Source organism: Balaenoptera ricei, chromosome 13, assembly GCF_028023285.1.
Source record: "Balaenoptera ricei isolate mBalRic1 chromosome 13, mBalRic1.hap2, whole genome shotgun sequence".
Classification (NCBI taxonomy): domain Eukaryota; kingdom Metazoa; phylum Chordata; class Mammalia; order Artiodactyla; family Balaenopteridae; genus Balaenoptera; species Balaenoptera ricei.
In genome coordinates this window covers 68,306,469-68,323,195 of record NC_082651.1, presented here as the reverse complement: position 1 = coordinate 68,323,195, position 16,727 = coordinate 68,306,469, and the positions used below count along the sequence as shown (strand labels likewise).

The following is a 16,727-nucleotide window of genomic DNA, read 5'->3' as shown; positions in this document are numbered from 1 at the left end:
CTCAGCCTTCTCTGTCCTCAGCCCCATGTCCCCAGCTCCTCCAATCAAAGGAACCAGTGAAGGAAGAGGACACACGTCCCAGACATCCAGGAAAGGGAGAGAAAGAGAAGCTGTCGTAGAGCATCTCTCTGGGCTGGTAGGTGAAGCTAAGCAGGAGGGAGGAGGGGGGAAGCGCGAGGCTCGCTCCGGGAGGGAGGCTCTGGACCACAGATCTGGAGGCCCAGACAGACAGAGACCAGCCCGGGTGGGGAGAGCTCTGAGCCCAGAGGGCCTTTTGGTTTCTGGGGTCCTGGAGGGCCTCACCCCCAGCCAGGGTCATGGAGCCAAAATGGCTCACGTTCCCAACTTGAGACCCACAAAGAGGAACTAAGCTCTTTTCCAGAAACGGGGGGAAAGATCTTTCCTGAGCCACGGCTTTTGTCTCTGTCTTTGTCTGACTACCCTCAGGATTCAGGGGGGGTTTTCTCTGTCTCTATGTTTCTGCATCTTTGTCTATCTTCTCTCCTCTCCTCTCTCTTTCTCTCTCTGCCCCCCATCTCTGTCTCTGATCATTTCTTGGGGACTCTGCCTTGGGGCTCCCGCTCTCCAGTGTGTAGGAAACCCGACCCTCATCATCTGTTTTTTATATTTTGGAAACGTCAGCTTCACTTCCTACCTGAGGGAAGGGGGGGCTGGGGGAGCAGGCTGCTTGGCTCCACCCCTTTCCCTCCCCCCTTCCTCTTCGGAGCCCATCCCCTCCCCCAGCTCCTTGCCCCAGGGAGGACGGACCAAGGCCTTCCCTGTGCTTGGTCACTGTGGCAGCGAGAATCGGGCCTTGATCAGTGTCTTCCCTGTGCAGCTCACCACCGGCTGGGGGAGGCAACAAGGCCTCTTCTGATCCACCACTGGTTTACTGATTCGGGAAAAAGTGAAAATTCCAGACACAGAGAGAGCCCAGGAGGCTGAGAGATTTCACCAGTGGAAACCAGGAAGGAAAGTAGTTAAAGTCATTTCTGCCTCTAGGCAGGGTTATGGTTAGCTGTCTAACATGTTGTCACAGATGTTTATTTGTTTAATATCATCATTAATCCTAGCTACAGATTACCCATATTGAGGGCTTAGCTTATGCCAAGCACTTTTTATGTCTTTGCATTTCATTCACTCAACAGCCTTACGGAGCAGGCACTACTATCATCTCCCATTTTCTGCATAAGAAAACGAATACCCAGAGAAGTTAACTAACTCACCCAAAGTAACTCGAATAATGAAATTTGAACCCAGGCTTCTTGGACTCCAAATCCCAAGCTCTTTGCTCTACATGAAGGTTTCCAAGACCTGAGAAATGCATTTCGTACATTTCCTTTTGAAGAAAATATATCCACAAAAACTCTAAGAATAGACCTTCAAGATCCCAGGGACCCATGTGTCCAGGTTGGAGAAGCAGTATCTGTAATTCACTATGTTCTGGGAGACCCTGAAGAACCAGCTAGCAAAGATGACACAGAAAGGCTACAAGCGGGCATTTCAGGAAAGGGAACCGGGAGGGCCACGGGGGAAAACACTAATGATGTCTGCAAGTCAGGAGCCAGTGCAGGCAGCAGACTGGGGGAGTCTGGTTCTGTAGAGGGAAATGAAAAGGGGGTAACTGGGCCAGGTGGAGGGCTGGGGCCAGTTCACAAAGGCCTGAAGGCACAGTTCAATTTATCCTCCAGGTTGCTGAGCAAGAGAGTGATACTCCAAAAGAGGTCTTTGAGACCTGGGCTGGAGGGAAAAGGCAGAAAATAAAGAGGCTACTGGCCTTGCCAGGTCTTCGAGACAGGGCAGATGGGCAGACGGTAGATCTGGGTCCTCAACCAGAGTTTTGTGTCTTTTTCAGTTCTTTGAAATGATGATTCCACTCCTTGGGTGGCAAAAAAAAAAAAAAAGAAGAAGAAGAGGAAAAAGCAAACAAGCACAATTTGGTTAAGAACTCAAGAAACTGCCAATTCAGAAACTCTAATCTGTTCAAAAAGTTCAATCTCTTTTCTTCAGAGTCCAAAAACCTATTTCCATCAAAGATTGTATATGTCTGTATGTCTGAGAGCTGGCAAGGGAGACAGAGTGAGTGTGAGAACGAGTGCTGAAATGCCTTTGTTCCTGTGTGTGAGGCCACCGTTCCATGGGCTCGTGTGTGTGCACTGTATGTATGTACACTCAGGCCTGTTTCTCAGGCCCTGTGTGCATTGAACTTTCAAACCATAACAGAAACACTGAAGCTTGGCAAAGCTATCACAGGAATAATTATCTAGTTTCAGAACATGTTATTATAATACCTACACGATGTGTAACGAACTCAACAATGTTCATGTTATATTCACCAACTCCGAGTTATAGATTCTCAATGCCAAGTCCTACCTAGGAGGCTCCTCCAAGACCCTAGAGCAGAGCAGGCCCCGAAGAAAGCTCGTTAAGGAATATTCCCCCCACAATGGCTTCCTTGTGGATCAGGAGGTTTGGCTAATAGATACCAAGAGAACTCCGAAAGGGGGGCAGAGCCTATCTTGAAACGGCAACTCTGTCCTCCCAGAATCCCCATTCCTCCCCAGCACAGGAGCCCTGGCACTGGTAAGGAAATGGCCATATTAGGGTCACAGAGGTAGAGAGGCCTTCCCTGACTCAGCTGTCGGCCCCGGGGGGCCCCGTGATGGGCAAGGCTCCCCTCTTCCCCAGGCGGCTGGATTGGACTGTAGCTGCGAGAGGGGAATGTTTGCTGTTTGCTGCTGTTCCCTGTTGACTTTAGCCAGTAGCTCTGTTTACAAACCCAGGTTGGTTTTCCCAGCACAGTTAATTAGACCAAAGACATCTGGTGTGAGGCCTGAGGAGGGCATCTGCTCAGAGCCTTCCCCCTACACCCAGCAGCCAAGGGCCAGGGCAGGGCAGAGCAGCTAAACAGGACCAGACCAAACTCCACCAAACCCAAGGTCCTCAGGAGAATCGTGGCTTCTCTCACTCAGCCCTCCCATGTTTTCTAAGTTAGACTGGGCCCCAGCTCTCCGAGTCTTAGGGGACCCCAGGAGTCAGGCAGGATTGGTTGCCCCTTCATCAGTGGGATCACAGGCTGGAGATCAAGGACTCAGTGCTGTCCTCTGCCCTTCCAGGTCCAAAAGAACCGGCCAGAGATTCCTGTCCCCTCTCTCATCACAGAGACTGTGCTTTCTGTAGGAAGGCCAGAACCTCTTCAGCCTCCCGGAGGATAGATTTTTCTAAGCCCTCCACCTCCTCCCTGACTCCTCTCCAGCCGATCCCTGACACTGCTGGGCGGAAAGAGATTAACCAGTAGAGGACCAGGAGGCAGGAAGGTGCCCAGGAAGGTGGGAGGATCTAGGTGGGCAGTTCCTGGGCGGTGGGGAAGTGGAGGGCTGGGAGGGGGAGGGGCAGCGGCTTATCTCTCCCAGGAGGGGGGAGCTCACTCCAAACAACTAATGCACTGGCGTGTGAAAGCTCCTCAATTAGCACTAATGATGCAATCAGGGAGGGAGGAGGAGGGGCCAGAAGTTCTGGTGGAGTCAGCACCTACTTACACACGCGGTATACACTCCCTTCCTCGGACACAGTGGCCCCTTCAGACACACTAATGCACACACTTCCAGAGACAATCTGGACCACGCACGTCCGTGGATACAAAGGCACTCTTTGTACAAATTACTAGCACGAATATGGTTCGTGATCCGCTGCTAACCGCGTCTGACTGCGGGGATCCCGGGGCAGGGGTTCCATCTGGGGCTTCGGGGACAAAGAAAATCAGAAAACTTGGTAGAGGAGGTTGAAGAGGGCATCTCCGAAAACCTCAAGATTTTTCTTCTGATCCCAGAGTTCCCGTCCCACCCGCGCTCGCAGGTGCCAGCCCCTCAGCGCCGCCTCCCCATCCCCCGCCCGCGAATCCGGGACTGAGCCCGGAGCCGCCACCCGCAGTCCCACTCGCGGGAGGCGGGACCCACGCTCCTTTCCTGCGCCCAGCCCGCCCCAAGGCCCCGGGTCCCCGGGAGGGCGCTCTGGGACCACGCGGATGCTCAGCACCCCGGACCCAGCTGCTCGTCCCCTCCAGAACCCGTTACCCGCTGGCCTCGCCCCTTCATCTTCTCCCCCACCCTGCCCGGCCGGCTCCGTTAGCCGCCTCCCGGTCCCGTTATCCGGCCGCCCCGACACCATTATCCGCCTTTGCGCTGGGCCCGAGCCCCCGCGCGTCCCGGGGCCGCTGCCGCCCCTCCCTTTCTCGCCGGCCCGAGCTCGGGGGCCGCGGGCTGGGCAGGGCCGAAGCCGCCTCCGCGCCGCTTCCCAGGCCCGGACGGCCGCGGGAGGAGGTCCCGCTGTCAGTCAGCGGGGAAGGCCGGGCAGCCGAAGGGGGCGGCGCCGAGGACGGGCTCCGGCCGGGAGCTGGGAGGCGGAGGCGGAGGGGGCGGGGGCGGGGGCGGCTCCGGGCCTTATAAGCGGCGGGGGCAGGGCGGGAGGGAGGCAAGTGTCAGGCCGATGTGCAGCCCGCGAGGGGCCGGGGTCGGGGCCGCCGGGGCCATGCGCGCGGGCTGGGCAGGGGACCCGCGGGGTGCAGAGCGTAGCCGCTTCGGAGCCTGAGCCTCCCGGGGCCGCGGCCGGGAAGCCGCGCGGGGCCGGCCGGCCGGGGGGAGGGGAGCGATGCGGCGCCGGCGGGCGGCGGTGGCCGCGGGTTTCTGCGCCTCCTTCCTGCTGGGCTCGGTCCTCAACGTGCTCTTCGCACCGGGCTCGGAGCCTCCGCGGCCAGGCCAGTCCTCCGGGCCCTCGCCAGACCCGGGCCCGGGCCGTCGCGGGGGCCGCGGGGAGCTGGCCCGGCAGATCCGAGCGCGCTACGAGGAGGTGCAGCGCTATTCCCGCGGGGGCCCCGGTCCCGGGGCCGGCCGGCCGGAGCGGCGGCGCCTGATGGACCTAGCTCCGGGCGGCCCGGGCCTGCAGCGTCCCCGCCCCCCGCGGGCCCGGCCCCTGCCCGACGGCGCTCCGGGCTGGCCCCCGGCTCCTGGCCCGGGCTCCCCCGGGCCGGGATCCTCCGGCCCGGGCCCGCGCCTGGGCTGCGCCGCGCTCCGTAACGTGTCCGGCGCACAGTACGTGGGCTCCGGCTACACCAAGGCCGTGTACCGGGTCCGCCTGCCCGGCGGCGTCGCGGTGGCGCTCAAGGCGGTGGACTTCAGCGGCCACGATCTGGGGAGCTGTGTGCGCGAGTTCGGGGCGCGGAGGGGCTGCTATCGGCTGGCGGCCCACAAGCTGCTGAAGGAGATGGTGCTGCTGGAGCGGCTGCGGCACCCCAACGTGCTGCAGGTACGAGGGTGCGGGTGCAGGGATAAGGGTGCTGGCTGGACGTGCCCGTGCCCGACCACTCAGGCTGGAAGAGAACCCTTGGTCTTACAGATAAAGAAGCGGAGCCCCGATGACTGCCCAGGTTAAGCTAGGGGCAGAACCCGGACCATGGCAGCTTCCCATTACACCACCCTGCCTGGGTGGGCGTCCCGTTACGGAGAGACTCCCGGGTTTCTCAGCTTACAAACCGTATCTCTTGAGGACAGGAGAGAGGGTCCCCAAACTCAGGGTAGGAGTGGAGGTCCGTTCGGGCTTAGGACCCTGCCTCTGGCTGGAGCTGGGGTGTTGAGCACCAGAGAAGGGACCCCAGCCAAAACAATGAGCAGAGGTCATCCCTGAGTCAGGGTCCCAACTGCAATGATAGGGTCCCCTTTCTTGATGGAATCTGAACCCCACTTCTCTCAACTTCCAGACAGTGACTTGTCTGGCTTTGAAGTTGGGGTGGGACTGCAATGGGGTTGGGAAGAGCTAGAAAAAGACCAGGCTTGATTCCCAGAGAATATCCCGTACCCCACCCAGAAGCTGCTGAAAGGACTGGAGGGGATTGGATAGTAGGCCAGAAAATGCATGGCCCTTCCCAGAAGAGACCCTGGGCCTCAAAGTAGGCTTTGGAAGTATTGAGGAAGCCTCGGGGTCCTAGCTCAATGCTCAGGGGACAGGCTGAGGACCTGAGGGTCTGCATGTCACATTATCTGAGCAAATGTGGCCAAGAGGCTAGAAGACTGAGAAGACCAGATGCCCAGGTTCCTACTAAATGGGACTCTGTCTCTCCCCTTCACTGGGGGGCAGAGGGGAAAGATGAGACCCCACCTTGTCCCCTCCAGGCTAGACTAAGAGAGTGGGCCTCTCACAGTCCCAGCACTGCCCTAACACACCCACTTCTCCTCTCCCCCAGCTCTCCTCGGTCCTTGAGTCAGCCCTAGGATTAGATGAACCGTTCCCTTAGCACATGTCTGAGCAGACTGAGAGGGGAATCCCTGACTGCTTTTGGCCCGGTGAACATAGGGTTTGTTCAGACTCCCCAGCTGAGGAACGTTGCCCGCACCTTCCACCTCCTAGCCCAGTCAAATTAACCTTTCTGCACCCGGCAGAACTGGTCAGAAACCCAGGAATCCCTCCCTCCTTTCCTCAGGAGTGAGATGGACCCCCAGATCTGGGTGGGCATGGGAGAATAGGAGAGAGAAGCCAGAGAGCTGTTTATACTACTGCTGGCTCCCAGTCTCCCCAGGCTACTCCAGCCCTGGTCAGACACTCGTTGACTGGGTCCTGGGCCCTGAACTGGTTGCAGAAGGTCAGGCAGAGCCAACAGTTATGGGTGGTTACGCTCCAGTGTCAGCCAACTGTTGCACGGCTGACACTGGAGCTACAGGGAGTGAGCAGTTGGTCACGTGGCCATTCTAACTGGGAGGATCTTGTTCTCTTTGCTCCCCAGGAGCTCCTGGGAACCTTTTGGAAACCTGGGGTGTAGGCCAGATTCTGAGGCAGTGGAGAAGGTCTTGAGTGTCTTAGCAGGATATTAAGTGTTAGTTAATTGACTCAAGACCCCACCCCCCTCCCTTACGAGGGATTTGAGGTTTGATGCGCTTTCCTGTCTCTTAAGGAACTCCTCCCGCCCTCTCTTACCCCACCCAAACTTCAAGACGAACATCCAGCTAACCACCCTCACGCATATGTCAGGCCCCCAGCCCAATGCTGAAGGTGCCAAAGGAAAAAACAAATTACAACTGAATCGCTTTCACTCATTCCCGCTCTAGACCGAGACTGGGTTGTCTGTGTTACTCTTACAGGGTCAGAGACTGGGGTTAGTTGCCCTAGGACAGAAGTGTTACAAGACGGAGAGGGTGCCTGGTCCTTTCTGTCAGGGGAGAGGTGAAAAGCTACCATTACGGGGAGGTAGAGGTACCTGAGTGTGAATTTAGGGACTGCTTTGGTGTTGGGTCTCCTACATTCGTCCCCCAACCCCCAGGCCAGTATCCCTCTGGCTTCTTCAGCAATGCCACCTCTGCTCCAGGTAAGTCTGCCTGGGGGTCTTCCTGCTCAGGAGGCTCCAGTTCTGGTGTGCAGGGAACTAGAAATAATGTTGTTTTAATACCTCTTAATCGTTTAAAATTTCAAAACTGTTGGACTGTTTGCTGAACCGGGGAGGAGCCAGAGAGTGTTTCCCGCTCCCCGAGGCCCCCACCCCCACCCCCACCCCCGCCTCTCTGGCAGCCCTGAAGTTGGTGCTGGTTCTAATAGAAAAGCGCCAGGATAGCAGCGTGTCCCACCGGGCCCTTCCCAGAGCTTGCTCAGTCCGGGGACTGCCTGGGCGAGATCTCTCCATCCATCTCTGTGACCCCTCCCCAACCCACCTCCCACACACACACACACACACACACACACACACACACACACACACACACACCACACTCCCTCACGTGATAGATGCCTCTATAGCCCAGGGTCAAAGGGCACCAGGGTCTTCCCTCCCCTGCATCTCTGTCGTTCCCAGGGCCTCAGGCCTCAGATGGGGCCCCAGGCTTGCTTGGGCCCTGATTCTGGCCCTGCTAGAGTATATTTCTTCTCCCAAAGGAACAAAAGATGCGACTGAAATGCTCAGCCTCACACTTCCTGGGGGGGTTAATGGTGTCTTTTTATTTTTTCCTGAGGGGTGTTGATTAATACCTCGTTAACAGCGCATTTAACGACCTCCGGGTGTTTAATAACCTTCAGAAGTTTCCCACAAAGGCTCAGACTGGGCAAGAAAATGAGAACCAGGCTCCAGGGCTGCTCCTTTTACCTCACCCCTACCTCTGCCCCACTGGGGTCTGGGGTCTCCCTGGGCTGGTGTGGGGTGGGGAGGGTAGAGAGAGAGGGAAGAAGAGGGCACCGGGGATTTCCCCCTGACCCCCCAAGCTGCAACCTGACGGCGACACCAAGACACGCCTTCCCTCGTGCCAGCAGGACTGAGGCAGCTGGCTCCAGGGACGGGGAGCTGCAAGGGCACTCCTGGGATGGAAGGGAGCATATAAGGGCTTGGAGTGGAGCTGGGAAGGGTGTGAAGGGTGACGGTGTGCAGGGACATCTAGCCCAGGGGCTCGGCTTCCCTGCTGCCTCACCCCACCGGCACCCCCCGTTGTGCAGCTCTCCCCTCTTCCCACTCTGGCCCAGACAACTCGGCCTTTGTGTTCCTGCTCCCTACAGGGTACTGGTTGTTTTGAGCACCGTCTGATCCGTAGCTGATGTGCAGCATGGTGGGAGAGACTGGGAGAAGCAGAGATCTCTGTGGATGCTGGTTTAGGTGTCAGTGACAAAGTCAGGCTGTGCTTCCCAGAAGCCCCTGGCCAGCTGAGCCGTACAAAGCCCCTCCCCCAGATCATATGGAGCGGGCCGGCCCTTGTGACCGTGCCCTCAAAGAACTGACCTTCCCCAGGAACCACCCTTACTACTACCCCAGTTGATACGGGTGACCCCACCCCACCCCGCCCACCAGCTATGCAAAGAACACCCAATGATATGCCCCTTGGATACTTTTTGTTCTGATCCACACTTGTTACCAATCCCAAGGGAGATTGCTTTTCCTCCAGAAAGACCAGAGCAGAGGAAAAATGAAGGTGCCAGAAAGTGAAAATGATGAAGCAAAGACAAGGATTAGAGCAGAGGAGGAGGTATAATATCCATTTGTTGGCTGGGCGATTAGCAAATGGTACTCGTGGAAAGAACAAGGGTGTGGAATCAGAGTAACATAAATTTGAATCCTAGATCCTGCAATTCTTAGCTGTGTGGCCTTGGGGAGGTAACTTAACCTCTCTGAGTTGGTTTCCTCACATGTGAATTGGAGATACTAATAGTACCTACTATGCCCTTTTAAGGTTATTCTAAGAATTGAGTTTTGCTTGTAAAACATTTAACACAGTGCCTGGCACATGGTTAACACAAGGTGGCCAGACCTGCCCATTTACCTGAGTGGCCAGAGGTAAGGGGCTGATGGAATCAGTAGGAACTCTGGCTGCTGGGACAGAGGGCAGGCTTCCCAGGCAACGTTGCTATTCTCTTCTGGCCCGAGCTGAGGCAAAGACCTAGGGATGGGAGGGTGGGGGGCATGTGAAAACCCAGCCCTTCCTTGTCCCCACCCCCATCCTGTGACCTCATGACCCGCCTGGGCCTCTTCCAGCTCTATGGCTACTGCTACCAGGACAGCGAGGACATCCCGGACACCCTGACCACCATCACGGAGCTGGGCGCCCCTGTGGAAATGATCCAGCTGCTGCAGACTTCCTGGGAGGATCGCTTCCGAGTGAGCAGGGAAGAGGGCCAGGGCCCTGGGCTCCTTGCTGGGATGGTTCTCCCTTAGCAGGCCAGCCCTCCGGAGCAGCTTCAACTCCTCCTCAGTTGAGGGAGAGGGAGGGAAGGATGGAGCAAAGCTGACTCGGCCATCGGCCAAAGGGTTAAAAAAAGAAACGAGGCAGAGAGGATCCTGAGGTTTCTGTGCTCCTGCTGCCCTCACACACACACTCACACACACACACTCACACATACTCTCAGCCTGGCTGCAGGAGGGCCAGTGTCCTAGGACTAGAAAAGAGCTTCAGGGCATCTTGACCCTCCCTCTGTTTGCATACGCTGGACAGAAGCCACACCGAAGATGCAACTTCAGGGAGGATATGCAGTGTGCCCAGACTTCTCTCTGCCCATTTCCCACTTATTCCATGTTGGCCTCAGGGTCAGGCCCACCGGGGGTAACAGAAAATCACTGGCTTGCTCAGTAAGGCCCCAGGCCTCAGTCCTTAGTGAGCTCCAGAGCCTTGAAGAGAAAGGCAAACCCCCAAGCTCAGTCCAGAGCACCAAAGCGGGGAGCCCCCAGGCGCCCTCCCAGGAGAGAAGCCGTGAGCAGCCTGGTGTTTGCCCCTCAGATCTGCCTGAGCCTGGGCCGCCTCCTCCACCACCTGGCCCACTCTCCGCTGGGCTCGGTCACTCTGCTGGACTTCCGCCCCCGACAGTTCGTGCTGGTGGATGGGGAACTGAAGGTGACAGATCTGGATGACGCCCGCGTGGAGGAGACACCGTGCACAGGCAGCGCTGACTGCACACTCGAGTTCCCAGCCAGGAACTTCACCCTGCCCTGCTCAGCCCAGGGCTGGTGCGAGGCCATGAATGAGAAACGCAACCTCTACAATGCCTACAGGTGACCTCCATCCCCACTCAGGAAGGCCGGCGGCGAGGGAGCATGAGCCGGGGGGTGGGGTGGGGGGGGCGGCGGGGGGCAGGGAGGGACCCAGCACGGGGTCCAGGAGGCCAGCCAGGCTGGGAGACGCAGCCGTGACCAGCGGAGTAGCAGGGGCGGGGGAAGGCTTCCACCCCTTCAAGAAGGGAACATTCAGGCTCCTGACCATGAGGCTAAAAATAGTCAGCTCCAAGGAGAATCTGGGTTGGGGGGGTGGCAGCTGGAGGCTTCTTAAAATAGTGTCAGACTCAGAGCCTAGGGCTGGTGGGACAGGCCCTGCCCCTTCCTCCCCTGGCCCTTCACCTCTGGAAGCTCCTCATAGGGCCAAGCCATGGGGCAGCTCTAACACGGGTCAGCCGGGGGATAATGCGGGGCTGAGGGGTGGGAAGGTCCCTGGGACGGGTGGGGAAAACAGACCTCAGATTTCAGTTTGGTGTGAAGTTACCTGTGGCCTTAGCGTGTGCCCAGACCCCGAGCCTGAGTCTGAAGAGACTCCTTGGCACGCTCTGGGGGTTATAGGCCTAGTTGATTAGCCTGACAGAGCAGGCTCCCTGGCCAGGTGGGGGTTCTGTCCCAAGTTGGGGTAGAAGAAGGATATGTCCCCAAAGGCTGAGCCACTAAGCCCCTGATTTCTCTCTGCCCCAGGTTTTTCTTCACATACCTCCTGCCCCACAGTGCCCCACCCTCACTGCGGCCTCTCTTGGACAGCATTGTCAACGCCACAGGTGAGCTCTCCAGAGCCCATCTGTCTCCCGTCACCCTCTCCCACCTCCAGCAAGCATGGGCATAAGAATGACCCAGGGCAGCACATGGTCCAGAAACATCATTTCCCAAAGTGGCATTCTGTGGCAAACCCAGTCCCCAGTCCTCCGGTCATCGGGGCCCAGGCTCCAGAGGGAGGGGGAAAAGGCAGCTGGCTGCCTACCTCAGGGAGAAGTAGGAGCCCAGGTACCCTCTTACAGCACCGTGCACTCTGCAGGAGAGCTCACCTGGGGGGTGGACGAGACCCTGGCCCAGCTGGAGAAGGTGCTGCACCTGTACCGGAGCGGGCAGTATCTGCAGAACTCCACGGAGGCCGGCAGAGCCGGTGAGTGGCCCCGGCTGGGATCCAGGGACTGGGGAGGTGGGGAGCAGCTGCCAGGGTGGGTGATTCCCCTAATCGGGGAAGTGGCTTATCCTCCCTCTGAGACTCACGTGGAGTGTTGCAGAGACCGCTGTTTAGCTTTCACTTCAACTGAGCTAGAACAACTACAATTCTGCCTTGAACTGGGGGGTGGGCACTGACACCCCTTCTCTGGATGGCTGCAAACCCCACCATGTACTTACTGTGTGACTATGAGCAAGTTAACTGACACCTTGAGCCTCACTTTCCTCATCAGTGAATTGGGTTCAGTATTACCTGCCTCAGAATTCTTATGGGGATTAAATGGCAGGTGAAATGTGTGAGAGCAGTTAACTCGTTTCCTGTTACACAGCTTGAACACAATATATGTTTGCTACTCTTTCCTTCCTCGCCCTTCTGGGGCTGGGAGGGTGGCTGGAGGTGGAGAAGGGCTCCACACTGAAACCAGTTAGGAAGCTCCAGGGCAGAGAGAGAATTCTAGCCATGGCTTGTGGGCTGTGGTCTCTCCCGCTGAGGCCCTGGGGTTTAGCATGGTTGGCAGGGGGGCGAGGGATGGGCAGCCTCTGTATTCAAGGAGCTCTGGCCAGTCTTAAGGGTAGGGGAGCCCTCGTTAGCCCTGTAAATAAAGTTTAACGAGGTGAACAATGGCTGGCTCTGTCCCTGAGGACGCTGTTTATGGGGCTATAAATCACAGCCAGCCCTGGACTTTGGTCTAGTCCCTGGTAGAAGAAGGAGGCAGGAGGGCGGGGTGGCCAGAGGCCCAGGGCTTCTGCATTATCAGTCCAGAGCTGGGGCTCCCCAGGCAGCGGGAAAGACTCGGGTGAACAGGAGGCCTGCGGCCAAGCAGCTTCTGGATTGAGGAGATTTCAGAGCCTCTGGGGGCTCTTTCTGTGAAATGGGGAGATTTCACATTCTTCCTCCAGCCTCTGCCCCAAATACTCAAGTTGTGGATTCCCAAATGGTAATTTTTTGTGTTTTACATTCATTTGCATGCCTCTGAACTTCAAAAACTCCATGACTGACCCCCTGTCCGAGGAACTGGCCTAGCCTCTCTCCCCAAGGCCAGGAGGAAATGGGACCAAAGGGCAGCTCTAAACTCTCTGCCACTCAAAGTGTGGTCTGCCGACCAGCAGCACCAGAAGTTGGTTGGAAATGCCAGTTCCCAAGCCCCACCCCAGACCTTCTGAATCAGAATCTGCATTTTAACAAGATTCCCTGGAGATTCACATGCACATCAAAGTTTGAGAAGCCCGGCTTTAAATGTCTAAAATGTTCTGAGCTCAGCAGCCTTCCTGGTCAGCCAATGGCTCTGTGTGTGCACTTATCCCATGCCTGTGCCCGCCGTCATGTGTAGCCTGAACCAGTTGTGTGCCCTTATATTTGGGAGATGTGTGTCTCCCAAAAAGTAAACCTGAGCTTTGCCTTTCCTGAGTGGTCATCCCAATTTCACAGTGGTAGAGCTGCCTTCATCTCCATGCTAGGAGGACTGGGCTGGATTTCAGCCCTCACCTAGGAAATGTGGCTCACAGCCCTTTAAAGAAAGCGGCCCCAGCCCTTACCCCTGGGCACAGAGAGTTCTCATCTGAGCTCCATCCCCAACCCACAGAGTACCAGCACCTCCCAGGCAGTACCATCCCCCAGGAAGACTACCGCTGCTGGCCGTCCTACCACCACGGAAGCTGCCTCCTCTCAGTGTTCAACCTGGCCGAGGCTGTGGACATCTGTGAGAGCCACGCCCAGTGCCAGGCCTTTGTGGTCACCAACCAGACCACTTGGACAGGTGAGCCAGTGGGAAAGGACATCCTGAGGGAGGTGACTGGAGTCCCCGGAAGAGATTGACAGGTAGCGGTCCCCCCTCAGAAGCCAGCGATGGTGAGAAGACAAGTGTCCTCAGGGCAGTTGCGTTATAGGGAGAGTGGCCCTGCCTCCAGGGAGAGAATCATCCAGTCCTGTTACCTCTTACCTCTGCCCCCAGGTCGGCAACTAGTCTTTTTCAAGACAGGATGGAGCCACGTGGTCCCTGATCCCAGCAAGACCACATATGTGAGGGCCTCTGGCTGACCTGTCTGTGGGCTCAGCTGACCATCCCTGCCAGCTGGGCTTGCCTGTGACTTGCACTGGCAGCACTGCATGTCACCTGGGCACCCCTGCAGACAAGGCTGACATCCCCGACAGACCGAGGTGACCAGGACAACGTGCAATAATGCCACATGTTAAAATGTGAGTTTACCAGTCTAGGTCTGGGACTGCTGGCTCCCGGGCAGGAATCATGGAGGGCTGACTGCCCCTCTCACCCTCTGGGCTGCCAGCGAGGCTCAGGACGGTCCCCCCATGGGGGGCTCTGCCCCTCACTGGGACGGTTCTGGGGGCAGCCCCATCACTGCGTTCGTAGCGCAAGAATGTAGCCAGAGCCCCTGCGGCTGGTGCTGCTGCATGTGCCATGGCCCGGCGGGGGCCGCGTGGGGACAATCAGTCACGGAGTGTTCTCTTAGCCAAGCTCCTGACCGGAGACTTGAAGGGATGCTCCGGGAGGTGGGTGATTCTGTACCTGGGGCGGCCGCCTCTGGGCACCTGACAGGGGCGCTCACCGGCCAGCCCAGGAGCGGGGGGCAGAGGAGCACACAAGGTATGAGCCAAGTCATGGGGTTGAGGAGCAGGTAGCAGTTTGAGCCAGGACCCGGGGCGGGGGTGGGGCCGGGGCCTTTCTGCTTCATTTGCTTTCAGTGAAAGCCACAAAGCAGCCAAAAGCAGCCTCTCCCTGCTCCTGGAGTTTGTATATCCAGAAGCTTTTGTACTTCTTGTTCATTAAAATGTTTATTTTTATAAGAAAAAAAAATCAATTAATAAAATGACATTTCATGGCAAGGACTCTTCCCAAGCCGCATTTTCCCGGGCTGCCTTTCTCGTCCTCAGTTTTGTCTTTGATGTCTGTTTAGGGGCGGGGGGCAGCGTGTGATGAAGGAGTGAAATCTCCATGCAAACACTGAAGCTGGCACAGTGTGCGTTCAGGCCCTGCTCCCATGGTTCCTGTCTCCGTCCTTGGCCCTCCACATCCATGTCCTAACAAAAGACAGGAGGGACTAACGAGGTTAAAATTTTAACACACACTGGCTTCTTCTATACAAAGCCTTTACCCAGAGGACTCGTGTCCTAACGGTGGGATGTCAGTCACGCCAGGGTGCCCTGGGCAGCCTCCAGTCAGGTCAGCTTTGCCTCTGTGCAGGGTTGGGCCTGGCCATCATCACCACTGCCCACCACATGGTAATGCACACTTTCCTTTCTCAGAGCCTTTCTTTGAGCAAGAAATAAATATATGGAGAGTGGGGAGACAGAAAAGTCAATGGAAAGCCCGGCCCCCTCTTCCTGGGTTTTGGGAGGGAGGGTCTAACAGGGAAAGGCCCGAGTATATGGAAGCCCAAAGTGAAAGAGTTCAAGATCACACTGAGGCCAGAGAGAGCCCCAGCATGGATGCAAGTCTTCTAACTTGAAATCCCACATCTTCTCCCCTGTACACCACTCTACTTCTAGAATATTCTCAAAGTGCACAAGCCTTTGAGGGCTTTAAAAAGAATAACCAAAGTTCAACTCAGAACCCAATGTTTTCTCAGCAGAGGTGGTCGGTGTAATTTCTCATGCACAGGACATCCCCGTAGTTCTGAGTGGTTGAGATGCCGATGTTAGCTCTGGAGTCCTCATCATGGATGCCACCCGGACCCTCAAAGTTGTACCTTACCACCACCATGCCCAGCCCACGCGCCCTACCTCTTGCCTCTGGTTACCTGGGCTTGGTGATCGTGGAGGGTGGGGAGGGTCAGAGCCTCCACAGAACCTCACACCATGATTCAACCAAGCCACGTCCTGCCCATGCTCACCACTCTCAGTCCCCACCCCTCCAAGGAGGAACTCGGCTTCCATCAGCCTCCAGAGCTCTTTCCTCAGCTGAATTCACACGCTACCGCACGGGTAGCCTACCCCTTGCTAGCCAGTGTTAAGAGTTCACAGTGCCCTCTGTTGTTCAACTGCCCACCAGTCTGTGGAGCTCTGAGGGCAGGAGAACCACGTCACCATGCTGGGCCCAAGGGGGTTCCACAGGGCTGGGGCAGGAAGGTCTGCGGGGTCTGTGCCATCCAGAGGGAAACAAAGACCCTGGTTACAGTCAGCAGAGAGGCCCGGAGGCTCAGGAACTGTGTGACTCAGTGAGGAAAGAGAAGGCTGAAGATGAACCAACCACTGCCTTCTCGGCTTCCAGATGAGAGGCTCACTGGCCCGTGGAGAGGCGCAGGCTTTGGCCTCAGCAAGGTGTGCTTATCACTCCAGTTTTACAGACCTGAAAACCGAAGCCCAGGTCACAGCTGCAAAGGGATTTAATGAGCATTCAAACCCAGCCCTAACTTCCAAGCCTGTTCTGGAGGGAGAATTGCTGTAAGAGGAATCTAAGAGTCAGGGAGCCCATACTCTGAGTGTGTGCCAAACTCAAATGGAGGTCCAAAGTGCATAAAACCTTCCTAAAAAGACTCACCCACAGGTAGCTAAAGGGATGGTAAACAGCTGCTTCCTCAGTGGAGTGAGCCTTGCCTCCAAACCTATATCAGGGGGGCAAAAATGGCCAGGCTCAGTGATGCAAAGTAGAAAGGGGCATTTGCAGCTGGGGGTGGAGAAGTGGTGGAGTGCCCTGAAAGGAAGGGGTTAGAGAGTGAAAGCCGGAGGCAGAATCGTCCTCCCCCCAGATGGCCCTTTACACATAGCCACCTGTGTCCCTGGAAAACGTTCAGCTCCTGGGAATATCTTGTTCCCTTCCTGAGGAAGCCGGACCCATCCCTGCCGGCCCCAAAGTCTATGTTCTTTCCACTCCACTGCACAGTCAGTGACACCCAGATCTAGTGCATGGAAGAAATGCATTCGCCCAACTGAAGCCTCGGGTGACAGGACCAGAGGAGGGAGGTGGGTCCTTTCCAGGGCTGGAGGAGTAGGAAGCAACACGAAAGGGCCTGTGTTGCCACTACTCCCCCACGAGGTTCTGGAGGAATTCTGGCCAGTCTTTCTCTTTGCTCACTGTGTGAT

At 56.9% G+C, this 16,727-nt stretch overlaps 1 protein-coding gene across 4 annotated transcripts; it reads left to right on the top strand.

The window, feature by feature from the left end:
- The first annotated feature begins 4,479 nt into the window (after positions 1-4,479).
- On the top strand, positions 4,480-14,536 carry PKDCC (protein kinase domain containing, cytoplasmic). Of its 4 annotated transcripts, none has more exons than XM_059943510.1 (8): positions 4,480-5,301; positions 8,907-8,987; positions 9,494-9,616; positions 10,320-10,504; positions 11,189-11,268; positions 11,523-11,630; positions 13,273-13,446; positions 13,642-14,536. In XM_059943510.1, exons 1-8 carry the CDS (start codon positions 4,648-4,650, stop codon positions 13,725-13,727), a joined length of 1,491 nt encoding a protein of 496 aa, XP_059799493.1. In that variant the 5' UTR covers positions 4,480-4,647; the 3' UTR covers positions 13,728-14,536. The 4 variants fall into 4 exon arrangements, with proteins under 4 accessions (XP_059799493.1, XP_059799491.1, XP_059799490.1 ...); XM_059943508.1 differs by having other exon boundaries at positions 10,233-10,504; positions 11,506-11,630; positions 13,642-13,748; XM_059943507.1 differs by having other exon boundaries at positions 4,481-5,301; positions 10,233-10,504.
- Positions 14,537-16,727: the final 2,191 nt, after the last annotated feature.